Consider the following 26990-nt stretch of genomic DNA (forward strand, 5'->3'; position numbering starts at 1 on the left):
TTTTTATGTTGACAGTTTTAGAGATGTACAAATGAATGTTGATTCCATCAGAAGACTTCCAGAACATTCCTTCTGTCGTATGCATGCTTTTGTTCTCCATTTACTTCAGCCTTTTCAAGAGTGAGCTCCTTGAATTGCTTTGTACCATGGGAAACAGAAACCCTTATGGTAAAAGAAAATGTCATTATATGTAAATCATCAGTGTCTTCCAAAAAACCGTTTTAGGACTAGCTAATGATCTCTGGGAAGAATTAGTTTTGTAGTATGAGAAGAAGTAGCAGAGAGGAATGATTAAGTTGCTGTGAATGAGATGGAAGTTTTTCTGACAGAGTGGGAATATTTTTGTAAATCTGCAGGCACCAGTCACTGCTTATATTAAGCCATCAGAAAATAAGCCCCCAGCAGCTGAATCTATTAAAATAGAAATCCAGCCATTTCATTTCCCTATGCATACCAGAAGTATCTCACATTCTCTATATTGCTCCACAACACACCAGAAATGATCTCACGTTGTGAATGAGATTTTGCCACAACACTGATAGAAATTAAAAGAAGTAGTTTTTAAATATTGCCTATGAATCTTTTTTTCATATTTGCCATTTCAAGTCATTGACTTTAAGATGCACTTTGTTCATAAAATTTTTACTTTCTGTGATGTTATTTAGAATTCAGTCTCACAAAAATCTGCTGAAATTTTTGCCATCAGGTGAAGAAGTAGAGCTGCAAAAAACTAATGAAAGAGACTTATGCACAAACTGAGACTTCACTCTTCTTCGTAGTATTTGAGAATAGATCATGGCCTGATCTCTGGAATAACTACCTTCAGTTACAAGCACATGTACTGTCAACTCTTGAGTCAGTCACACCTTATCAGAAGGGATAACCACATTCAGGCCTATGTGTGAATGTCCCTGTAACTCCCCCAGGGGCAGCTGTACACCTGAGCCAGTTGTGAAAGGGAGAACATTAGCATGATGGCATTTATCAGAAAGCATTGTCCCACTTCCACAGGATCTGTTTCACATTGGTCTTTTTTCAGGGCTTTGAACTGATTCAGTATACTACTACTGCAAGAGAAAGACTTCACATTTACTAAAGCTCATTTGTTTGATCACTGAAGGGTGTATTTTAACTCAAATTCCAGTCTTCAGAGTTCTTATCTGTTAAGCTCCCTACAGTTTTATTCTGAGAAGTCTTTGCATGTGCCAAGAACAAAAATACTGTGATTGTTTACAGAGTAATAGAACACTTGGTCTCTGTCTGACAAACTGAAAAAGGCACTTGAGTCTTATTCAAGTGTTGGACTAACAAAAAAAGACAAATAAAAATGTCTGTATGTATTGCACCTACAAAATTAATATTGATTTTCAGGAATGCTGCCTTAGCAAGCTTGGAACACTGATTAGATGGTTTTGGGGCTTTGTATCTGTACTTACTGGAAAACTCAAAATTGTGGTCCTGAGTAAGCAGTTTTTGATACCTGATTTACGTGACACCATTTCCGCATCATGATATAAATATAAGGGTTTTGCACTAAAAATACTTGATTTATGCTTAATGTTTAAGATTACACGTGTAATTTTTGTCTTTATTTTTAAGCTGGTCCAAGCAGTGCCATTGGAGCTCAGGAAAGTACTGCCCAATTGTTGGTGTCAGATCCCAACCTTATTCATGTGTTAGTGAAATTTCTTTCTGGCACTAACCCTCATGGAACGAATCAACACAGTCCACAGGTAATGAGCAATTAAAATAAGAGAAAAACTTTTTGCAGTAGGATTTCAAGATACTTGACAGAAATATGTGTTCATTCATAATGTATTATATCCTTGTCTTGTTTCTTCTTCTAGTTATAGACTTAGTTGGTTCTGATGAGCAGCCATAGGGAAGTTCATGTTGTTGATACACTCTCAGTAGTGCTGGTACGTTTTCACAGCTCTCTGGAGACTTGCCACAGAGAGAGGATGCCATATGTGAATGAAGTGTTCCATTCAGTTACTTTCCCAAAATCTGTTGGGTTGAGATAAAAATGCCAGTGAAGATTAAGTTTTAATATCTAAGAATTCCTGAACTTAAAATTGTACTTCATTTTCTTCCTGTTTCTGAATTCATGTGGTATTTGCTGCCTCTCCTAATTTCAATTAATGTTTTCTTGGTTTTTGCCATCTTTGAAATATCTATGAATAGTGTTTTAAAAAAAGCCCAAGTGAACTTAATTGTAGATAGTATTTGCCAGGAGTCTCAGTTTGGGAGACAGAAAACACCTGGTAGTTCCACAGAGGTTTTTTTCAGCAGATTTTCAAGAAAATATGTAATCATTTCCAGAACTTTAACACTGCACAATGCCATTAAAGTACTTACTTAAGTGTGTAGTTTGTGAAAAAACATTCAGATTAGCACAGAAGTGGATTCTGTATGGAGTATAGTTTGCATTACTGAAAAGAGAGTCTCAAGCTGAAAAACAAGTCTTAGACAAAGAACTGAATTTGTTGCTTTTGACTCTTGATTAATAATGGAAAAACACTTGATATAAATGGATACAGATTAGTTCTGTAAAGATGCTGCAAAAATTTTCAAAAAGCAAGTTAAGCTATGCAATACTTTCCTGTTCTTAGAAGATGTTAATGTTCTTGAAGACATTTTAGTTGTATATAATTCTTCCTAAAATGTCTTTTCTTCTAGGTTGGGCCAACAGCAACACAAGCTATGCAAGAATTTCTTACTCGATTACAGGTGCACCTCTCTTCAACTTGTCCTCAGATGTTCAGTGAATTTTTATTGAAATTAATACATATACTTTCAACAGAAAGGTAAATCTTACATGTTTATTTTTCTTTCATACCCTCCTTTTATTTAAAAATCTGTGTGATTGTGAATCACAGCTCCGATGTGTATGTGCCATGTCAGTGGAAGTCATCATTGTTGCTGCAGCACGAGCAGCAGGACCTGGGCTGCTCCTGGCACATGGAAAAGTGCATCTGGAATTCACACACAGCTGTGTAAGGGAGTGTCAATAGAGGCACTAAAATGTTGGACTGATCTTATTTAAAGCTTGGTGAAGTAATTCCCTGAAGTAAGGACACTGTTGATGAGCTTACCTATTAAAAAAAGTATTCTGAGAGGTCTGAATTAATGAAAGATTCCAGAAATTCATAGGTTGTGAAAATAGTACCGATGTCTTTTCTCACATGGTAGGATGAGTTGTGAGATTGCATATTTCTATTCATGCAATATGCATTTTTATTGCTTTATCTTTAGTGCGTTTTTTTCTCTCCACATGGCAGTGGAAAACACCCTTTGTCCCTCTCTCCTGGGGCCTATTGGTGCTCACTAGTGTGGAGAAGTGCCTCTGGCCACGGGAGAGAGAAGAGCTTGTGGCTCATCTTTCACAGTTCTGCTTCCTCAAGGCAAAGCCGATGGGCACAAGACTCTGTCTCAGTGGTACACTGGAGATAAGGCAATTGTTTAGGCTGAAGTACACTAGAAAGCTTTTCTTTCTGATATTGATGTTCTGCTCATCTCCAGACAAAGGCTTCCTTTAATTAGGGATGAGCTTCCTCAGTTCTGAGTTCCCAGTAGGTGGCACTGGTGTTATCTATTCTTTAATCTTAAAGAAAATGGTTTCTGCCTTCTCCAAGAGATTTTACCTTTGTAACTTAAATTATAGGAGTGGTGTTTACCAGGTCATATTGATGATCAGTGATTTCTACTAGACATGTCATGATTTTATTGTAATAAAATCATTAATTCCCAGTGAATCTTGGAGTGTGTGCCTGCATGCCAGTTTAAAATAAGCTAATGAGACCAGTGAAAGGGTAGTTTTTGAAACGTCTTAGGGTTTTTTTGTGAAATGCCATGAAATGGAAGCAAAGCACCAGGAAGGGATTTACATGGTTATTTCTAAGAACACAAGATAATTATGGAACTGATCATAAGATTAATTGTAAGGAAAAGCAGTATTTTACTGTTAGAATTACTTAAATTCCAAATAGTATTTTCAGGGCTATTTATATAAACTGTTTTGTTCCATATTTAATTTTAAAAGTTCGAGTAAGATTAATCACTGGGAAGAAAAAAATCCATCATGATTTCCTGTTAGCAACTAAATAGTCCTCATGATATTAAAGTATAGTGACTGCTTTCCATGAGGTTTTCTTGCCAATGTAGGAAACTTCACCAAGAACTGAACAGGACTGTTCAGTCTGCATGTAGACTGTTCCAAGTATTTATCTACAAAATTACATGAATTACAAAACAAAAGATGAGTCCTAGCCTTTTTCAAAGCTAACCTCTTAATCCTTGGTGGTATCAGGAAGGTGGTGGCTTGAGTAGGTTCTGCAGGCTGTTTAATGACCAGTGTATTAAAAAATGACAGAAGCTTGATGTGAGTGAAAGATGACGTTTGGCATCTTCAACACGCGTTTCTGAAAACAGCTGGATTTTTATTTTTTGGAAGTCTGCTTTTGAGTTCTTTAAAAAATCAAGGAAAAACACCACACTCAAACAGCCAAACCTGTATAACTTGTAATATCGCTCTTTTTTTTCTTTTATTTCTTTCAGGGGTGCTTTCCAGACAGGCCAGGGACCATTGGACGCTCAAGTGAAACTCTTGGAATTCACCCTGGAACAGAATTTTGAAGTTGTATCAGTTAGCACTATTTCTGCAGTGATTGAGTCTATAACCTTTCTTGTGCATCATTACATTACGTGTTCGGACAAAGTGATGTCTCGCAGTGGCTCCGACAGCTCTGTGGGTGCTCGAGCCTGTTTTGGAGGCCTTTTTGCCAACATTATCCGTCCAGGTGATGCCAAAGCAGTTTGTGGAGAAATGACAAGGGATCAGCTCATGTTTGATTTATTAAAGCTGATCAACATTTTAGTTCAACTGCCACTTTCCAGTAACCGCGAATACAGTGCCCGTGTTCCAGTAGCAAGCAGCACTACAGACAGTGTGTCTGATGAGGAGAAGGTTTCAGGAGGCAAAGATGGCAATGGAAGCAACCCTAATACTCAAGGATCAACTGCATATGTGGCAGACTTGGTGTTGGCCAACCAGCAAATTATGAGCCAGATTTTGTCTGCTCTTGGCCAGTGTAACAGCAGTGCTATGGCCATGATTATTGGTAGGTATTTTCTGAGTAACATGGAAGGTCTTTTGGGTGGTGAAACATGTAAAACTTCTGCAGTCTCATAAGCTGGGTGTAGATGTGAAAGAATGTGTTACAGAAATGACAGGAAAAAAAGAGAGAAAAAGCTAAAGGGGAACAGATGCATGAGAAAAGTCCCTAACAGGAGGTGGGAGACAGTAATTGAAACCAAACAGGAATGTGTTTGACATTTGAATTTGCTGAATCTCGGGATGCTTAATGTTAAAGGACCTCTGCAGGTTGTCTAGTCCAGCCTTCCTGCACAAACTCAGAGCCACCTCAGTTGGGAGGAGGTTGCTCAGTACCTTGGTTCAGTTGGGTTTTTAATTCCTCAGGGGTGGAAACTCCACAACTGCTGTGGGCAACCTGTTATAATGTTCAATCATTCTCAAAGTAGAAAAGCCTTTTTCTTATGTTTAAGTGGAATTTCCTGTATTTCAGTCTGTGGCCATCACATGCCTCTGTGTGAATTACGATGAGTCTTCTTTGTACAAGACACCTTACCTCAGTTATTTGCTATGTGTTGGATGATTTTCCTTTTTTAAATCACTTTTGGAAAATAGAGATTACAATCATGTCCCTTTCAAAGCATACCTGAACTTTTCCTCTGTTTTATCAGAAATTGCATTGACATTATGTTCTGGGAGTTGCAGTCATATATTTGTGGGTGGAATCTTCCTGCTATGAACTAGTGAGGGAGATGATGATACTTAGAAAGCAAAGCTGCTGTTTGTCAGTCATTTATCTAAGGTACATTTTCTCAGCGAGTCTACTTGTCTTTGTGACTTACTTGTGTGTCGTTAGCGTAGCTTAGAATTTATTAGCGCAAGTTAAACCACTGGCTGAAAGACCATGGATTTCTGCATGTGCAGAGCATTTTGCAGGAGGATAGACAAAGACCTGCACTCCATTTCAGGTGTAATAGTTGTAAGATTTTGTTCTCTTTATAGTAATTTTCTTACTTTGAAGCAAGTTGCTGTGGCCTTTTCTGTGCTGCCTCTTTTAAGCAGATAGAAAACCAGTGCTATTATCAGGAAGCAGTTATCTGTTCAGTGAACCCTCATGAATATTAGACCAGTGGTTTATTACAGCATGAAAGCAATTGAGGAAGAGAGAGTTATCTCTAGTAGTCAAATTAAACAGGAGGCAGGATTCAACAAGCCTGGATTGTGCTGTTTGGAGCCTTCCTGAAATTAATTCCAGAGCATCTCCTCCATCACTTTGGCTGTTTGGTGTCATATTGCAAATACACTACACTTATGAACACTGAAAGTAGTTTGTTCTGGAAATGGTGATTTGTTCTGAGTGTGTGTTTCTTTGGAGTAAAATTCAGATATTCTTCTCAATTTTGAGGTCTTTCTAAATCACTGATTTTTGTCTGGCAGATGTTTTGCATTTTTTAAGGACAGTTCGGAAAGATAGTTTTTTTCAAAATGTTTTTCATTGAAATTAGGGTTCTGGGTCAGCTGATCCCTTTAATGGATTGTTCTTCCAAAGGATTTTTAATACAGGTTATTGAAAATAATCTGTCCATGTATTTTGGGAAGATGTAACACAGCTATTTGTGAGTTTAGTTCCTTCAAGAAAAACTATATTAAGCTCTCTCTGGACAGTTTCTGAAAAAAAAAAAAAACATTTTGTGAGACTGCAGCCAGGATTACAGGATCCAAAAATCAGTTATCAGCATATAGTAATAAATATGTAATGACTAATGCAGTATGGAAAGGTGCTACCAGGATAGGTAAACACGAAGATATCTGCAAATCTTACTGATAGGTAGTGGCTCTGGTGTCAAAATTTATGCTAATAGTGTTAATTTAGTGCATCTGGCAAGCCAGCTGGTCAGGATCCAGGATGGCTCTGAGTAATTCACTTAAATTTTAAACATTTTTCATTCTGTTTTTCCTTTTATGACCATTGTGTCTGTTTCATTAGGGTTTTATGTTTTGTAAATGACAAACTCTGAAAATCGTACCAGTAACAGTATTCACCTCCTGTCTTATCTTGTCCTCACCTGAAGGTCCTCTCTCACAGCAAATCCAGCTTACTTGACTTCAGGTCTATCATTCATTCCATTTAACTTTTTTAGGCTGGACAGAGGCTGGGTCTTAGGACTGCTTTATTTGTTGCTCTGCATGCATTGCTTATCAATATTTGCTTTCTTGACAGTTTAAAAATGGGCGAAGTACAACACCTGGCAATTCTCTTGCCAAAAGGTTTCTTTAAGACATGCTCCAAAGATCACTTGAGCACATTGATTTTTATTATTATTTGTTCACACAGCTTCAGTTTCTCTAAATGGGACAGGATTACTCTGTGCTTGTCTTACATTTAAATCTAAGACCACTTTTAACAGCTCTTCCAGATCACAGTCATATGATTGTAAGACAGTTGTATTTATGGAAGTAGTCTCTTCCAGGGGAAGACTATTGTTTTGCTTACTGTCTGTAATCTCAGCAATGGGTAGTCAATATTGCTGATAATTGATATTCAGAAAATTGTCATGAATAAATCCTGAGCTTTAATAGTGAGAAGCAGAATTGCAGGAGAGGTATTTCTCATAGAAATATGTGTGTTAAATGTTTGGGGAGGTTTTGGCAGCACAAGGGCATTTTATTATTATCAGAAACAGACCTTAAATGTCAGTTGCTTCTAGCTAAGAGTGATTCCAATCCTTGTAGTTACCCTTTTTCCTTCACTAATTACACTCATTTTTATGGCCTGATTTGATTTAAATTTCCTGACTTCCTGGGTCAAGTCTTCCTATTTATACATGTCTGGGAGCCCTAATTTTAAGTCATATGATCCTGAAATCTGGTCCATTTTTACTTGTAAAATCAATGTGAACATTTGAATATTCTTGAGTTCTTTTATGTGCTGTCAATGGTTTGTTAGGTCTCAGTTTATGACCTTTGAACTGTCTGCTTTTGTTTAGGTGCAAGTGGCTTACATCTGACTAAACATGAGAACTTCCATGGTGGCTTAGATGCAATATCAGTTGGAGATGGGTTGTTCACTATCCTGACAACACTTAGTAAGAAAGCAACAACAGTTCAAGTGATGCTTCAGCCCATTCTTACCTACATGGCCTGTGGGTACATGGGAAGGCAGGTAAGTTCCCTGAGGCTTGCTGTGCTTCAAGGTAGTTGATTCTGTAATAAGTAGTAAGGTCAGAAAACGGAAGTATTGCTATGTAAAAGAAATGTTAACATTTTTACAACCTCACTTCATTTGGGTGCTGAAGTTAGGAAGCCTCTCTCTCTTGCCTGTGGTAGAGAGAAAGAGTTTTCTCTAAGAACATTTCGTCATTCCTGTAAATATTTCTGACAAAAGGCTTGAAGATGGAACAGATATTTTATTCTGTGCAAGTGAGAAGCACATTTATTATGGTTATTTTAATGCTCAGTACTCATATTTCTGTGAATATGCTCATCCCCTGAGTTTCAGCTTTTCTATAGCCCAAAGACTTTTCCTGTGTAAGGAATTGAACCATGTGGAGCATGGCATTGCATGTGGTGGCAGAGAGATTAGCTGTGGTGGCATTTCTTCCCTGGTAGTTTTGCCTACTAAAAGGGAAGGCTGAGAGCTGTTACTTGAATTTCTACTGTACTAATTTGGTATGAAACCGCATATTTCTTAATTGATTTTCTTCTAGGGTTCTCTTGCCACATGTCAGTTATCTGAGCCACTGCTCTGGTTCATTTTACGAGTGTTGGATACAAGTGAGGCACTGAAGGCTTTCCATGATATGGGTAAGAATATCTTTTCTTTAGCCACATCAAATAAAAAGTTTGATTTCAATTTTTTTGGCACTTAAGGAATACATATATGTGTTGACATGGAGCAATTTATTAAACAGGCTTTTGCTTGTGTGGAATCTATTGTGTGCTCTTGAGCAGTATTTTTTTCCTCTGTGCCTGCATTATACACAGGTGGCGTTCAACTTATCTGTAACAACATGGTAACAAGCACAAGAGCTATTGTTAACACAGCAAGAAGCATGGTTTCAACTATTATGAAATTCCTGGATTCTGGTCCCACCAAAGCAACAGACAGCAGTTTGAAAGCCAGAGTGCTTGCTTCTGAGCCTGATAATGCAGAAGGAATTCACAACTTTGCACCTTTGGGTGAGTAATGCTAATCATTTCAATGTGTATCAAGTTCTTAACAAATGTAATACAATAGTGTCAAATGTTCCAGTAGCTTCTAAATCTTCTTTTGAGAGGGGTTGCTGGTGTTTCAAGGTAATGTTGAGGGATGAGGTTAGTCCACTCCACCACAGGTAATAAAGACCTCATGTGGACAGGGGAGAGAAGGAGAGGGAGTGAACAGTGTCTGATGAAGTCATGCATCAAGATGAGCCCCTTTCTCCTCCCCTGGGTCAGGGGATGCCTGGTTCCAGCCCACCATCTGCCTTAGACATAATAAGACTCAGTAACCTCTTTTAAGGCACATCAGTTTTGATGGAGTTAGTACAGAATCATGGCATGGTGGGATGATAGTGAATGAGCCTGAGCTCTGTGAAGCTGGAGCTGATATTGCTGATGATGCTCTCATATCTACTTCTGACTGCTCTCATGGGGCCTGCACAAGCATTTGTTAGAATTGCAGTGCTGTTTTGGTATCAATACAATGGCTGCCAGTTAACTGAAGTGTGTTTTAAGAGGTAGTGGTACTGCAATATCTTACAAAGGCTTTCCTTTTCAGAACTACTGTCTTTGTTTTCTGTTGCTGCCCACTAGCCTGGCGCAGTCCTTGAATGTATTCATGCAGATTGTCTCATTGACAAGAGGGGATTCATTTTAATATTTCTGGAGAGATTGTTGAATGAGAAAGCAGTCCATTCAGTCCTGTGATTCAGATTTAAGAGTGTCAAAAATAAAGACACTGTGAAAGACAATAAAAAGAGGCTTTTTTGGTACAATAGGGGCCACTGGAAATCTACTTTGCTCTTCACAAATTTCTAAATGGTAAATTTAGGAATTCTGCATATGTTCATTCTTTATTACTTTAAATAGTAAAAATCCTAAGCATGTAGGTTCTTGCCTACCTTATCTTCCAGCTTGCAAAGTGCTGCAGTTTTTGATGTTCTGCCATGAGGGCATCTCTCTTAATATTTAAATTTCAGTCAGGAGTGTGCTTTTTAAATTAACCTTCTGGTTGCCCTCACTTATTACATTCTAATTCCCATCATTTGGTAGTCTGTGTAGTACATTCTGAGTGTCATCATGTGGTTATTCTCTGAGATGGGCTCAATTCATTTTGGGATGAGAGTTTTTCAATGTTCAGCTGCTGCTAGGCATTTAGTCGTGGGGTCAGGCTGTAGCTACTTTACAGTAAAACACCCCAAATACCTGGAGTTTGGAGCAGCTCAAATCTGATTTTGTATGCCCTATAACCTGCTAAAGAAGACAGCCTACATTTCCTCCATCAGTCTTAACTTATACTAGGAGTAGAAAAAGAAGCAACTGTGGTCAATTCTTTTATTCCAGTCTTTCTTTTAGGAAAGGGTTTTCATATGAAACCTTTTTAAAGAAAAAGGATTGCAGAAGTTGATCTTAAAGTAATTTTTGTTATTTTAGTATTTAAAACATGTTAACTGTGAATTAACTGAGTTCAATTTCTAAGCATGCTGTTTAACCTGCACCTTTCTATTTGGTTTGATTTTGTCATGTACTCTTGAGAGTAAGTTTAGAATTTTGGTAGCAATTTTCCCCTAGCAAATTTCAAGGACATTCATATGCATGTGGATATGTAAGCTGCCTATTTAAAATAGTTCAGAGCAAAAGAAAAGTAACCGGGCAGTGGGCATCAAACATGGGATATTACTGATAAAGCAGAAGAAATTAAACAGGAAAAAAAAAAGTGTTTTGTACAGTTCAGGTTGTAAATTAATCTGATTTTCATTAATAAACATTAATAATGGTGCTGTTTTTGAAGGTTCAATCACCTCAAGCAGCCCCACTGCTCAGCCTGCTGAAGTGCTGCTGCAGGCTACTCCTCCCCACAGACGGGCTCGCTCTGCTGCATGGTCATACATATTTTTACCTGAGGAAGCTTGGTGTGACCTCACAATTCACCTTCCTGCAGCTGTGCTGCTCAAGGAGATCCACATCCAGCCTCACCTGGCCTCTCTGGCAAGTAAGTAGATTCACTGAGGTTGATGCCAGTTCAAAAATTTGAAGGTCGGGATACATTACAAAGAGTGTAATCAGAGGAATTAAAGCTGGGAAGTTGTTTGAGTAATGCCTGTAAATTAAGTTTGAAAAGCTTGCAAATTCTGCTTTCCTTGAGAACAGAAGTCCCTGCCTCTGCTTGTTTTCTAGTGTAGTAGATGTCATGTGCCATTCATGTTAAGTATGTCAAAAAACTGTCATGCTCACCAAAACCCAGTGAGAAAGTGATATTGGTCAAGACTCTTCAGGCAAAATGCTTGTGTATGGTAGTTGGGAAAAAGCATAAAATTTTCAGCTCTTGCTGTTGTAACCCTGATAGGGAAACAGTGTTTTCAGTGACAGGACTTTTCTTCCTCTGAAGTCTTTAAAATAAACTGTATATACCATGTATCAAAATGCTTGTGCTTTTTAACATGTACTGTCTCTCAGATCAAGTTCTCCCAGCTGCAGTTCTGTAGTAGTGTCTGCCTGAGACCATTTCAGTCATTCTGTTCTCTGAATTTTAAGTATTGACTGTGTAGCCATGATGAAGACAAACTGGCACAGATTTTAAAATAGTGTTAAACCTTCTTCTCTTACTCTGTAGCTTGCCCTTCATCAGTGTCTGTTGAAATAAGTGCGGATGGTGTCAATATGTTACCTTTGTCTACTCCTGTTATCACGAGTGGTCTCACCTATATAAAAATCCAGCTGGTAAAAGCTGAAGTTGCCTCAGCTGTCTGCCTCCGTCTGCATCGTCCTCGGGATGCCAGCACCCTGGGGCTCTCTCAGATCAAACTGCTGGGCCTCACAGCCTTTGGGAACACCTCCTCTGCCACTGTCAACAACCCCTTCCTTCCCTCCGAGGACCAGGTCTCCAAAACGAGGTAAGGCTCCAGTGTCAGGGGACAGTTTGTGCCAGTTCACGGTTTAATGTTCGGGTTTTTTATGGTGTTTGCTTCTCTGAGCCAGATCTTTCAGCAGCAAACTCTACCTCCTTTTTTTTCCAATATGAAGGGATATTGTTGCAGGGCGACCCCAGTGTAGGAAATAATGTGCTCTGACTCTATGATTTCAAAAGGCACAAGTGCTTTATTAAGCTATGTTATATTACTCTAATACTATACTATACTAAAACGATACTAAAGAAAAACCTGACTGTGTCTGAGACAGTCATGACACAGCTTTGACCCAATTGGCCAATCAATCCAAACAACCATCACCAGAATCTAATTAATGAATCACCTTTGGTAATCAATCTCCATAACCCATTCCCCATGTATCAAACAACAGGAACAGCAAGTAGAGATAAGAATTGTTTTCTCTTCTTCTCTGAGTTTCTCACTGCCTTCCCTAGGAAAAATATCCTGGGAGAGAGAGCCATGTCTCTCTGAGAATGTGAATAGCACATCAGGAAATTTAAGCAGTACTTCTGCCTTCTTTAGTTGCATGCTTAGTCTGCAGATGTAAAAGGGAATGTTTTGTCCTTGCAATGGCGAGAGGATATAAAGCACAGGAAAGTATTTTGAGTTGCATTTTGTGTTTTTAATGGGTAGGCAGTTGTCAAAAAAATGGAGTGCCAAAATACTTCTTATCCTTACAGAAGTCAACGGAGTTACGTAAGTATTGGAGCAGGCGTAGAAGCAGAGCAATGCAATGTTTTGTGGAAGTCATATCTAATATTGCTGTTTGCAAACATTTCAGAAATAGGAGCTGAAGGTTCTTATGATTCTGGCATATCAGCAAGATTTCTTTTCAAAAGTGTTTATTTGGTTAGGTGGCATTTTGAGTTTATTACTCATTTTAAAAATAAATGAACACTTAAGGAATTTTTTTTAAGTGTCAGCATTTTCCAACTTTGAATATAATTTACAGGATGGATTTTTGACACTTCCTGGTTTTTAAATTTAGTTTACTAAATTGTAAAAACTCATTATTTTTAAATCTTTAATCTTTGAGCCTTAATGTTGATAAATTTGAAGTGAACATGGGAAAAATTTAAAAACTTTTCTTTTGTAAGGAAAAATTTTGAGGGCATAAGCAAATTCGGAGAACATGAATACTTTCAGTGTATATTTATAAAAGCTGTGTGACTGAAATTGGTCTTTACTCTTAAATAGCAGTGAAGAAAATTACTATAGCCAAATTATACTCTATTTTTACTTAAGAAAAAGTTATAAAAAGTCACACAAGAATAACCCCAGTATCTAAAAAAAGAACGTCAATGTATGTTCCTCATTTCTTGAAATGTTTTATTGTAGCTTTCAGCTTAATGTTGTATCTCAATAAAAGTGATAGTAATGTGAAACATATATTCAATAAACTTGGCATAATTTTTATTTTAGGCAGAGAACTTGCTCTTTTTAAATTGACAAATCCAATTGATTTAGGAGTAAATGATTCCCAAAATTAAATTGTAAGCCTAATTTAGGATCTGTAATAAAGTTTGCATTTTTTAAAACTGTGGTAAAGATTAGTTGTGGGAACAACCTGCTAGTTTAGAACTTGTCAGTGAAAGATGCCATTTATTTCACATACAGCTTAGATTGCCATCTTGTTCATAATTCTAGTTTAAATAGTATTGTCTAATAGATGTGTTTCCAAACTGATTTGATTACAACAGGTCTATTTCTCAAGATTTATTATTAAAAGAACTTCTGAACGATTTTGTCAAAGAATGAGAGACATGAGGGAAATGTAGTAGTTAACACACTTTTAATTTCTGTGATTGTTCTATATGTATTTTAAATCAGGTTCCCTAATTAGGTGTATAATTTTAATGCCAACTACTGTTGCACTTTCACTCATTTTGATGTAAATAAAAACAATACACAAGCAAATAAAACCCAACAAAGAAGAAAAAAAAACAACAATCAATAAAACCCAAACCTGCCCCACACCCATCCCCATATATAAACACCTTCCCTTTCATCCTTCCCTCAACAGGGAATGGTTTCTTCCTGTTGGAAGAAATATGTATGTGAATTGAGAAATCTTGAAAAACCCTAGTTATAAGACTTGTAGGCTTTTAGCTCTTTCTGCCCACAGACCCTGCCTTTCTTATAATCATAATCTAATGATTGCAGCAGCATTACTAATGTGTATTTCATTATGGTCTTAAATTCAGTCATTTGCTTTGCTCAGATGATGTTTGGTCATGTCACAGAAGTTCGCTGCAGTACTTGTCCTGTAATTGAATACAGGTAAAAAGTAATGCAATAAAATAATACATTTGCTCTATTTTCTGTTTTCCTTTTCAGTATTGGATGGTTAAGATTGTTACACCACTGCCTCACTCACATAAGTGATTTGGAAGGAATGATGGCCAGTGCTGCAGCACCCACTGCTAATCTGTTGCAGACATGTGCTGCTTTACTAATGTCCCCTTACTGTGGGATGCATTCTCCCAACATCGAGGCTGTGCTTGTGAAAATTGGGCTTCAGTCCACCAGAATTGGCCTAAAATTGATTGATATTCTTCTAAGAAACTGCTCAGCATCAGGGAGTGATCCTGCAGGTGAGTGCAGTCTTATTTCTTTTCAGTTGTTGCTTAAAAGCATTGCTTGTATAAAAGTACAAGTACAGTGTATTTGCATGTTGTTTTCTGATTCTGAGCCTGGGTTGCTAGAACTTGACATTGTGCTTTGTTGAGCTTCTAAGTATCACAGTCTTTGTATATGGGTAGTCCTGCCAGGATAAAGCGGTGCAACCAGGGTTGTTTGGTTTTTCATAATTAGATGGGTATTTTGAAGGAAGCATACAGTGCACAGTGTATCCTAAATGCCTCTTACTCTAGATACTGTGTCCAGATGTTTTAAAATAAAGATCACAGCCACAAATGCTGCTAAGGAAAACTAGCGAAGCAGAATTTGGGCAGCAGTAGTCTGTAAAACAGTATGAATTCTCAATATCACTCAACATTGAAAATATTTATGTGTAGAGGTACATAATGAAGACACAACTACGTTCTATGTCCCACAGTGAAGTTTTGCAGAAGCTGTTCTGTTAGTGAACTGGGAGTTTTACATTTATGGTTTCATACTACTTTGCTGTTTTGTAGTTTCTAAATGAAAGAAAAGAAGTTCAATTTTTCCTGTTTTGAGGTTGCTATTAGAAAACACTTTTTAAAATGGCTTCCATTACTTCTTTTGCTATGAGTTAGTGTTTCAGCATAGCCTGCTCTGTTTTGCTGGAATGTTGTTAGATAGCAAAGTACTTTCTGGCAGGGCAGAGGATGAACACAGTGAGGAGAAGCTGAATAGGAGATAATCTGTGGAAATCTTCAGCTGTAATCCCATTGGTGGAAATTGGAGTTAAATAAGCGTTCATTTTGAAAAAAGTGTTTGCTTCTGTAAAGCAAGAGGTTTGACAGCTGTATTGGAATTAGCCATGTCTTTTTGGAATATGTGGAAGAAAACCCTACTATGCAGACCTCCATGTCTGGTATCTGATGAATGTTGTAATGGCTTTTGATCTCATAGTAAAGCTGAACATTGGACATAAAAATGTGCAGTTTTGAGACAGTGGTGTGTATAGGAATTTCAACCTTATGTTAATGGGAAAACTTAATTAAAAGCTTAATTAAAAACTTAATTAAAAATGTTAATATTGCAATTCTGTAATGATGTCATTAGTGCACTTAAAAAATATGTATGTAAGTACTTCTATTATTTCCCCTCCCCTTTTTTTTTTTAATGCGGCAAGATCTGAATAGCCCTTTACTGTTTGGAAGATTAAATGGTCTCTCTTCTGACTCCACAATAGACATTCTTTATCAGCTTGGAACAACTCAAGACCCTGGAACAAAAGATAGGTAATGCTATTTGGGTTGTCATATGGAAGCATATACAAAAAATTACCTGCTAAACAGTGGCTTGATATTAGTTCACAAAACCAAACATTTTTGGAATCTGATTGTTATGAGGTAGCATGGAAGTGCAGAAATCTGATTAAGCTCTCCCAGTTTTCTGTCCTAGCTCTTGTCATCCTTTTCAGGGAATGCTGTCCTTCTATTTCTGCTCTTATAAATGTGATAAAACTTTGGTTTTCAACTGACCTTCCTCTCAAATAGTCAGAACCTAGATACCTGCTATATTTGCTTTTTCTGTAGAAAGTTCACATTTGGCTGTCCAAGATAAATTTTTTTAATTAATTTTTGCCCTGATCTGAGTCTTGACAAAAAAGACCTTGAGCTCACTCTCGAACATTACATCAAAGAAAGAGATAAATGTGTAAATTGAATTACAGAGAAAACAGCAAGCTGATTTGACTCTGAGTGTTTCTTTGCTTGTTTATAATGTGCAACATCATCTTGTCTTCCAGAATTCAAGCATTGCTGAAGTGGGTCAGTGATTCTGCAAGAGTTGCAGCTATGAAAAAAAGTGGCCGGGTCAGCTACATCTGTCCCAATAGCTCAACCAGAGAGTATGGGCTTCTGATGCCATCTCCTTCCCACCTGCATTGTGTGGCAGCAATTCTGTGGCATAGTTATGAATTGCTTGTTGAATACGATTTGCCAGCGTTGCTGGACAGGGAGCTCTTTGAGTAAGTAAAGCAAAAATTTAGCACCACATTATTTTTATAATTGAATTGTTTTGTTCACGGATATAATACAACTTGAAGAGCACTTATTGCAAAATAGTAGTGGAAAGTGATATGCCTGAAGGTAATTCATAGAGTGGATGCCTAACAAACAAATGGATGCCTATCCAAACAGATCGTTTTTCAGTTCTAAACTCAAAGCTGCACTTCACATATTCCAGGTATAATTGTGTTTAAAGATCCAAAATTCTGAAATGAAACAGGAAATCCATGTGTATACTTGCATTTGTGTGAAAGGCAAGCTGGTTCATGGTTTCGTTCATGAGATCTTTTAATGGACTCTTCTTGTTGAAATTGTTTGCAGTAATTTTCACAGTAGATATAAGTGATCTTCATTAGGATGTTGTTACAGAAGCATTATTTTATTTGTCTCAGTATCCAGTATCTATAACTGAGAGGTGGGAAGGTGGAGATATTTTCTTGGACTTTTCACTTCTGTTCTGGCTAGCCTGACCTGGAAGAAAAGAAGGCACAAAATCTGGAGTGAATCTTAAACTATGAACTTTCTTCATTTTGATGCATTCTAAAGAGAAGTTCACCCTAAACACCAAATGTATACTCTTAGGGACTGCCAAAGTGAAAATATAGGATATAATATTTGCAATTTATGTTGCTTAACTATCTCTTCCATTTAAACAAAACAAAAAAGCCACCTAACATTTTTTCACATCTTTTATAGAAAAATGGCTGTTAAATTATGGTATCTAGCATTAGTCATCCATCTTTGATTTGTACTGTTGAATGCAGTTGCAGTTAATGAAGGGATCTTTGGACGTGGCTTTGTTATTGCTCTTAGGAAACCTTCATATTTTTGCACAACCAGTCTCCTTTAAGCATAGTCAAACATTAAAGCACTGTCAAGTGTATAAGTTATGGTTACAGGTACAAGCATGTGGGACTCTTACATATGTGCAACATGACTTCAAGCAAGACGATCTCCAAAGACACTTCAGTGATACAGTGATGTAGATAACTCTTAATTCAAAATGAGCTTGTTCATCCTGGGAATCTGGTTAAGGATTTTAAATTGCAGGTCAATTAGTCCTTTTAGCAATACACTTAAACGGAAATATGTTTTCAGGATACATTTTAACATTTGAAAAGGAAAAGCTCTAATAAGAATGGACTTTCCAAAATGGACAGCCCAATTAGATTTATATAAAATCTATATATAAAAGTGGGTTTCATAGCTGAGTTCCTGTCTTTTGGAGGAAAGTGTGTTGTTTTCATCACAGGGAGAAATGATAGTTTGTACCTAGTTCGAGTGTGCAACTTATAATATGACCCTGTTCCCCTACCCTCCTGCCAGATATAAAACTATCACTCATATAGGCCACCATCTGGAGCAAATTATAAAATATATTCTTTAATAAATATAAAAGCTTTTTTGTTAAGAGTTATATTGGCAAATATTTTTTCTGATAAAAGTAACTTTTCATGTGTATTCCTCATTTTCTTTGGTATTGTAACTTTTGAAATATTGTAATGGATTCTAGCTATAGCTCCAAGTTTCTCCTTCATGTGATAAATCACTTTGTTCTTGGAAATGTTTTCCCATCATCCCCTTTTTCCATTTCAGTATTTTTGCTTTGGCCAATGGATGCTAATCCCATAGTTATTTTTAAATATGTATTTAGAAAAAAACCTTATTTTTCATAGAGCATGAACTCATGCTGAAGATTTTAGCATTTGGATTGTGTTAATATATATTTGGAGAAGAGTTAAGTGTAGCTTTATTACACATGGACTTTTGGAAATTGTGACTGTCTTCCCAGAGTTACAGATCATTTAGCCACTGAGATGAGTTTTCTGCTGGGGAGGGGTTTTATCAGTCTTTGACTGTGATAAATCCAAGTTTTGGTGAGACCCAGAGAGTTCTTTGAGTTCCTAGGGTGCCCTTAGACTAATCACAGAATAACATTTTCATCCAGAGGAAGGGAAAACAATCCTTGCCTTCAAGTGGGAATGCAAGATACAATAATACATCCAAATTTAATTTAAAAACCTAGCATTGAATAGCATGAAGTGCATGTTCACTTCTGTGTGTAAATGTTAAGATAATGTAACATCTGTGGTGTCAAGGTACTGTGAATGCAGTTTGGAAAACTGTTTTTTTAAAGTACTTCACATACTCTGGACAAGTCTGTGTGAAGAAATTATCCTTTTACTTTACAAGTACCCCTTCTGAAATTTAAGCTGGATAACAGGAGCTAAATTAGTTTCTGCATTCGTATGGCTTGGATTAGCATTCAAGCAATAGTACTTGGATGTGATGCCGAAAGTAGGTGGGATTTTAGAATCTCTGAGGAATAATTCTCTTCTTAACTTTTGTCCTAAATTTAGGTCAAGTAAGGATAACAAGGGTGTGTTGTCCAACGAACAAGGTTGTTACTGCTTTTGGGTTTTTTTACAGCATCTTTAAGAAAATAGCTAATAGAAAATAGCTAATAGCTAAAAAATTAAGCTAAAATTTTTAAAAATTTTGAAACATGTTCAAGTACTTAAAATTCTTACAAGGAATTGAAACCTTCATGTAAATGACCTTTGTACACACACATAGGGTCATGTGTGTGACCCTAACAGCTGCAGCTTGGAGAATTGACAGCACAAAGAGGTTGCAGTTGGTTTAAAATGGATAAGATGTATGACAACTGTGGAAAGACTGAAATCTGGTTTTTGTGTGCAGCTGGATTATGTCTATTTAAAATACAGTATTGTGAAAGAAATTTAAGCATACAGTTGAGAAATGCCTTCTGGGTAATCAGCATCCTGCTGATATTGTGGTCTAAAACAAGCTTCCAAGTTCAGCACAGAGTGTTTCACAGCAGCTTCTATAGTAGTACATCATAAAAGTGCAAAAATGTTGTATCAATTTTCTGTCTTCTACAGGTCACTGTTTAACTGGTCCATGTCCCTTCCCTGCAACATGGTTTTGAAGAAAGCTGTCGATAGTTTACTTTGTTCCATGTGCCACATCCACCCAAATTACTTTTCCTTACTGATGCGATGGATGGGTATCACTCCTCCTCCAATGCAGTGTCAGCACAGACTGTCTATGACTGATGACAGCAAAAAGCAGGACCTTAGTTCATCTTTGACAGATGACTCTAAAAATGCACAAGCCCCTCTTGCACTAACAGAGTCTCACCTGGCTACTCTTGCTGCCTCATCTCAGTCTCCTGAAGCTATCAAGCAGTTATTGGACTCAGGTTTGCCTTCACTGCTTGTAAGAAGTCTTGCTAGTTTTTGCTTTAACCATACTTCTAACTCTGACTGCACTGCACAATCAATGGATATCAGCCAGGACAGGCTCAGGAGGCACCACGTTCCACAGCACTTTAATAAAATGCCCATCACGGCAGACCTGGTTGCTCCTGTTCTCAGGTTTCTGACAGAAGTTGGCAACAGCCACATGATGAAGGATTGGTTGGGTGGCTCTGAAGTCAATCCATTGTGGACAGCACTTTTATTCCTGTTGTGCCATTCTGGTGCTACCTCTGGAGGACACAATATGACGGCACAGCAGACCAGTGCAAGGTCCAGCTCGCTTTCTTCAACTGTGACCACAGGATTGACCACTCAGCAGCGGACAGCAATTGAAAATGCAACAGTTGCTTTCTTCCTGCAGTGCATCTCTTGCCATCCTAATAACCAGAGACTTATGGCACAGGTGAGAGAGAAAAACAATAATGTTTTAATACTTCAAAAACTTTCTGTGTTTTTTACCTTTCTTTATAATAAATTGAGCTTTTGTTAACTGTCATTGACTGGAAAAATTTATATTAAAATTGTTAGCTTGTTGATCTGAGTCTGAAACATATAAAAATGTTTTGGCATGGCTGTCCAGTCCTGTGTATAGATTTGTATTCCTCTTGGTTTAGAGAAAAAAACTTTAGACCAAACTCCAAAAGACTGTTTAATTGGATAGGGCTAAACTTTTGTGAAATGGAATTTGAACAGCAAGCTTCTCATATATTTTATATTAGTAACCTAAGGAGATTTCCTGGGAAGTTTGCTTATGCAACCTGTGTCCGAGGAAATACAGGGTATTGCAGAAAATGGCTTTGCATTTGGCATTTAGAGCAGATTCAGCTATCTTTGTCACATTCATTAACCTTGCAGACCTAGCTGAATGCAAATATAGTGAAAAAATGGTTTTTCAGCATTAAAAATAATGATGCTCTAGGAAGAAGTAGACTTCAGTAAAAAATTGAGTCAGTTCTCTGTTAATGGCTGGGAGTAATAGTGCATTATGTCATGGGAAATGTTTGCTTTAGGGATTCAAAAGCTGGTTTTATAACTACTTTATTTTCATTTTTTTATCTTTTTGAGAAATCTATATGTTTACTATTACTTTGATGCTGGAGTCAGTGTTTTAAACTTCTAATATTAAAGGCCTTACTTGCTGCAGGTATTTTCTTCAGTGGTGCTGATTTCTGAGCTGGTTTGTGTGATAACTAGAAGTGGATCTTGGGCACTGCCTACTTTGGCTGTGTAGAGCTATATTTTAAAGACCTAAATGTAGAAATATTTTAAATCTGATACCATTTTGCCTTCTCAGGTTCTCTGTGAATTGTTCCAGTCCTCTCCTCAGCGTGGGAACCTTCCAACCTCTGGAAATATTTCAGGATTTATTAGGAGGCTTTTTTTGCAGCTGATGCTAGAGGATGAGAAAGTGACTTTGTTTCTTCAGTCACCTTGTCCAGTAAGAATTTTTGATACTGTATGGTAAACATGGAATAAATTTAGCTTGTAAATCTTAAGTCTGAGCATGTTCAACTTTGTTTGACGTGTTAGCAGCTTTTTTCTGCTGTACACGTGGTATTTTTGAGAGGAAAGTGATGTTGAATTTTAACTCATTTTAGAAGGAAATTCAAGGCACTGTGCTACAATAACACAAAATATTTGTTGGAAATATACTGCTTCTGAAGGATCTGACAACTGAAATTTATCTTAGGGAAGGCTTTTTAATAGTACCCTTACACACTAGCAATAGATATAGATACAATATCTGCTCAGTAGTCCTTAGCAGTATCATTAAGGATCAGTCATAGTCAAAATTGGCAGACATGCTTCAGCAGTTAGCCAAAATGCCATGAATACAGTGACAAATATGTGAATTAATTTCTAAAGCAGATGTGTGCTTTATGGTCCCACATGCTTCCCTGGAACAGAATTACAATTGACATCTGATGTGCTCTCCATTGATGGCCGTGACTAAAAAATTAGGGCAAAGCCACAAGTTTCTTTAAAAGATCTGATACTCCCAGATAAAGATACTTCAGAACAAAGTATTTGCTGCTTTGGTTTCTGCATCTCAGAAGTAAAGCACTGCAGGAGATATATGAGAGGGAATCTGGATCAGATAGTATAAAAGTGGAAAAGGAGGCACAAATACAATTTTAGCACATTTAAATGTTTTAAATTAGCTGAATAGTTGTGAACAGGTCCATAGATAATGTAAAGGTAACATCAGTTTTCTGTTAATTGTTTTACGCACAGCAGATTTTTACAGAGAGCTGTTGCTAGATATGTAAAAGCAGAAAAAATGTCTTGAAGTTGTCATAGTTCAGTTTCTTTTATTAAAAACACTGGGAAATTGTGTTCTTAGTGAGATGATTCCTCCTATAAGATGCAAAGAGAAACCTTAAAAATAATGTGGATGTACAGGATATACTTCTAGAATATCCAACATAACCTTTCAAAGATTGGTTCCCCATTTTTAGTTTAAAAGTTCTTACCAAAACTGTTTTTCAGAAGCTCAGTTCTGGTTGTCAGGAGATAGATTTTTTTAAATTGCATTGCACAACAATAAATTGGTCCTGTAAGTTCATATGAATAAACAGGTCTTCGGGGCTGTCTAAAATACATTATGGTAAAATATTTGCAATGTTTTAACCAATAGTGACTTAGTTACCTGTCATAATAACAACAAGTAGATATTAAGTCTAGAATAAACTTCCTCCTGAAGTGAGAGCAACAGAGAAACATCATCTTTCTTTACTCAAAGTGCATTGTTATTTTTCAGTATTTAGTTTCAAAGTTAAGTTTTTGTTTCCTAAACAATTACAAGTCTCAGGCATGCGATTTTTCTCTCATATTGCAGCTATGTAAAATGATTGGGTTTTTTAAAGCAAAGATGATATCATACGGTTTCTGATCCTAAAAATATTGTAGGCTTTCAAACCAAATTATTTTGAATTAAAAACTAAACATATCTTAATCTGATGCATTTTTACTCTATACCTCCAAAGTTGAAGGATATATCAGTTTTCTTTTTTAGCATACTAAGAATTTAGCTTTATCTAGCTAATGTGGCTTTATAAGAACATAGTGATTTAACTTATTTCTCAGTGTTAAAGTCATAATTAATGTTGACTGTTTTTTCCTTTCAGCTGTACAAAGGTAGAATTAATGCTACTAGTCATGTAATTCAACATCCAATGTATGGAGCTGGACACAAATTTCGTACTCTTCACTTGCCTGTCTCAACAACTCTGGCAGAGGTTCTTGATCGTGTGTCAGGCAAGTTTGCAATAGTTCATGGTTTTGTTTTGCTTCTTTTTTAAATGCAGTTAAAAAAAAATCTTACATTGTTTGTTTGACCATACAAATCATACTGCAAATATCAGTCTTTAAAACACACTGTCTTTCATCCTTTCATTAAATTCCCCAAATTTTGTCAGTTAAATAGCCTGGAACTTAGTGGTACATCTGAAGGTAGAGATGTATGTCCTGTGAAAAGGACCTTGATAAGGGCTTAATCTAATTTCTGTGGTTATACATTTGTCTGCTCTATAAATATTTGCGTTTGCTTACTAAATGAAAAATCAAAAGTATCATTTACTTTTAGATACAATTTTAAAATTATGCTCAGTGAGAGGATAATGTTATGGCATTAATTTATTTACTTGTTTTTTAAATTTCAGTACTTTCAGTTACACTACTTGAATATACATTGAGAGATGAACCTCTCTGTAGGGAACTCTGTTGACCAGGCTTTCACAGACCATAATATGGATTTTGACACCTAAATGGTATACATCTTAATCTTAAAATCAAACCCACCTTTAATTTTAGTGGTTATTTAATACTTCAGGAAACAGAACTATATGTTAAAGATTAGGGTTAGTAATTTTTTAAAATTTAGTTAACAAGTAGAATTCGTACTGAAGATGTCATCTCTATGTCATAGCTCTCTAGGTAAAACCAGGCAAAATGCAAGTTGATTCTCCTCTAGTAATAAAGAGAGCAAAAATTGTTTGGACATGTTAAATGAAAAATCAGTTTTATACATGTCTAGCTTTAAAAAAAATAAACAAATCCAGCACTTCCTCTTTACTCTTAAAATGTGGTTCTCAATAATACCAAAGAAAAGTCAAAGATTGTTAGAGCAATTATGTTTTTGCTAAGTGGAAGATGTGCACTGAATGGTGTGATCTTAGTTGCCCATTCATCTGACTAGGTATGTATGCTCCTAGATGTAGGTTTACTTGATTTTGTACTTCTTTGGAACTCAGGGTAGATTGACTTTTAATTTGAGACTGGTCTTCATGGGGTTAAAAGCAACTATTGCTTTTTTATATCTATGGAAAATTTTTTACATTTACAAATTTGTTGGGGCAATAAATGTTACCTAACAAGCTGATAGGAGTACTAAAATATTATTTGGCAGAACACTAGAAAGGACAAGATGTGTTTTAGGATTTTAATAGAAAAATATCCATTCCTAGCTAAATGCTTCAATCTTATTTATCAAGGAATAGTTTACTATTTCTGACAGAATTCTATATTTATTTACTGTCCAGAGAGTCACGTGTGAAATGTGACTAAGGTTTTTCTGACCACAAACTGCACAAGGATTTCATTACTGTAATGGGTGGGATGATCACTTCATATGCGGTAGGGATCAGTTGGTGAGCAGTGACATAAACTGTCCTGAGTAGCTGCCTTAGGGGTGCACTGTTGTCAGCTTGATAGCCAGTGCTAATAAGGTCTGGAGAGGAGAATGTGATGATGTGGTAAACTGTCATGTCTGAAATTGAAAATGGTGCTGACTTGGTAGGGCATCGTAACTTTAGGGTTTGCTGCTGCATTGTTATGCCTTGGCATTCTAGGAAGTCCATGGTTAGGACAGAGTAAAGAAGTTGTGAATGTAAAAGGAGCAAGCTGTGTGTTTAGGGTGAGAGAGAGAGAAGGAGTGGACTGGGGTAGAAAATAAAGAAAAGGCTGTCACCACTACACTACTATAGGAAGTCATGAAGATCCTGTGTCAGAGTCTGTCCGTTGGGTTATCTTCTTTTTTCTTTACTACTGTTAACTATTTCATATTGTCTCCATGAATAAATCACAAGACCCATATTCATTTTGTACTTTTGTCCCAGCTTTAGAAAAAAAAAAAAGAGGAGGAGAAAGGGGTCATAAAGTCATTGATAGATCTGCTGCCTGCATCCCTTCACCATAAGAAGAAAATGTGCAGTACACAGCAGATAGGATTGCCTGGATGAGTACCAGTTGTTTTGTATTTCATGCACCTTAGGCTTGAATTCCTGCTGGAGTCAGAAAAACTGAACAACAAATCTGGATTTCACCTGAGTAGTTAAAATACCATTGCTTAACGTTCTTTAATAATTTTATTAATGATCTTTAAATTTCTCAGCAGTAAGTGGACATTGAGTCCATGGAACAAAACCTAGAGCAACTCAGAAATTTAATAATAATAATGGTAGTACTACTAATAATAGTAATGATGGAATTTTTTTAAAAGCCAAAAACATATACAGTCTCACAGTTAGATGCATTTGTATGTGTGTATGTATGTATACATACACATGTGTTTGTATATATACACAGATCTATAAATAGAGAGTGTGTGTGAATGTTGAGTCCTAGGTGGCAGTAGTTTCACGCTCTATCTTTTTTTTAGTCTCTAGTGCTGTCTAATACAGACATAAAAAGTTAGAAGCAAATAGAGAATTACTTGACCATTTTGGTGCCGGTGTTGTACCACACAGGGTATGAAAGTGTCCATTGTCAATCATCAATGATTTAATAAGTTAGGTTAGATTTAATAATGTACTGATAGTTGTGATCTGTGCTAGTGATTGAACCAAAATGGTCGAACTGCAGCAATCCACTGTTCTCTTAAACAGCTCAAGATTTGGTTGTGTCATGTACTTCAGGTGTCTTCCAGTTTTCTCTTCCAAAGGAAGAGAATTTACCAGTTCTGAAATTGGATCAGTAAGTAACAAGAAATATCCAGACCCAAATACAAGATCATGTTTAAATAAGTCTGCAGCTGTCCTTAAGGAAAAAAAAATTGATATTTCTTTTTTTGTTGGATTTTTTTGCTTTTGTTGTTTTGTCAAGATTGTTTGTGAGTTTTTTGGTTCTTTGGGTTTGGCTAGAGATTTTTTGCTTAATCTCATTTTCGGTTGATTGCAGTAGTTTAGTGTTTTTTAATGTGAAAGCACTTGACTCATCAAGTAATGGCTTTAAACTGTTACAGATGTAAATTGTCAGAGAACAGAATTTTGCGGGAAGAAGGAGACAGAATTACTATAATACCTTAATTTATAGGTATTGACAAGACTATTGCTGCCTGTGTTGGAACTCTGAAACGCTACAGTAGTTGAGAATGGACTTGTTAACGGCTTAGAAACTAATAAAATCAACTTAGTATCTTGAAATGCTTTTCTTTTCTCTCTTTCTTTGTCCTTATCCCCTCCATCCCCATATAGATACGCCCAGTATTACAGCTAAGCTAATTAATGAACAGAAGGAAGATAAAGAAAAGAAGAATTATGAGGAGAAAGAAAAAGTTAAAGCAGAAAATGGATTTCAGGATAATTACAGTGTTGTTGTTGCTTCTGGTATGTCTTTTTCTTCTATCTTTTATAAAATGGATCTTTCTGGTGTTAAAAGTGTGTTGGGGGAAGAAAATATCTACCAATAATTAACTTTATTACTAGTGATGGTTAGAAAGATTGTACCACCTGGTACTACAACTGTAATGTAACTGACTATTAGGCAGCAGAGATTGATTCCTGATGAAACAGCTGCCTCTAGCAGATTATACTTTGACAAATTT

At 36.6% G+C, this 26990-nt stretch overlaps 1 protein-coding gene across 1 annotated transcript in view; it reads left to right on the plus strand.

Annotated features, from left to right (window-relative positions):
* The window catches only part of BIRC6 (baculoviral IAP repeat containing 6), a 164111-nt gene that overhangs the window by 65965 nt on the left and 71156 nt on the right, over nucleotides 1–26990 (plus strand). Inside the window, exons 45-59 of the mRNA XM_031059804.1 lie at nucleotides 1600–1733; nucleotides 2680–2807; nucleotides 4558–5120; nucleotides 8080–8255; nucleotides 8800–8896; nucleotides 9077–9271; nucleotides 11085–11285; nucleotides 11907–12186; nucleotides 14560–14816; nucleotides 16004–16112; nucleotides 16622–16843; nucleotides 19790–20570; nucleotides 21462–21605; nucleotides 23296–23425; nucleotides 26641–26772. Of these exons, the coding sequence (XP_030915664.1) occupies nucleotides 1600–1733; nucleotides 2680–2807; nucleotides 4558–5120; nucleotides 8080–8255; nucleotides 8800–8896; nucleotides 9077–9271; nucleotides 11085–11285; nucleotides 11907–12186; nucleotides 14560–14816; nucleotides 16004–16112; nucleotides 16622–16843; nucleotides 19790–20570; nucleotides 21462–21605; nucleotides 23296–23425; nucleotides 26641–26772 (3549 nt within the window). The remainder of the gene's footprint in view (nucleotides 1–1599; nucleotides 1734–2679; nucleotides 2808–4557; nucleotides 5121–8079; nucleotides 8256–8799; nucleotides 8897–9076; nucleotides 9272–11084; nucleotides 11286–11906; nucleotides 12187–14559; nucleotides 14817–16003; nucleotides 16113–16621; nucleotides 16844–19789; nucleotides 20571–21461; nucleotides 21606–23295; nucleotides 23426–26640; nucleotides 26773–26990) is intronic.

The sequence above is a fragment of the Geospiza fortis genome, unplaced genomic scaffold (assembly GCF_000277835.1).
Source record: "Geospiza fortis unplaced genomic scaffold, GeoFor_1.0 scaffold41, whole genome shotgun sequence".
Classification (NCBI taxonomy): Eukaryota; Metazoa; Chordata; class Aves; order Passeriformes; family Thraupidae; genus Geospiza; species Geospiza fortis.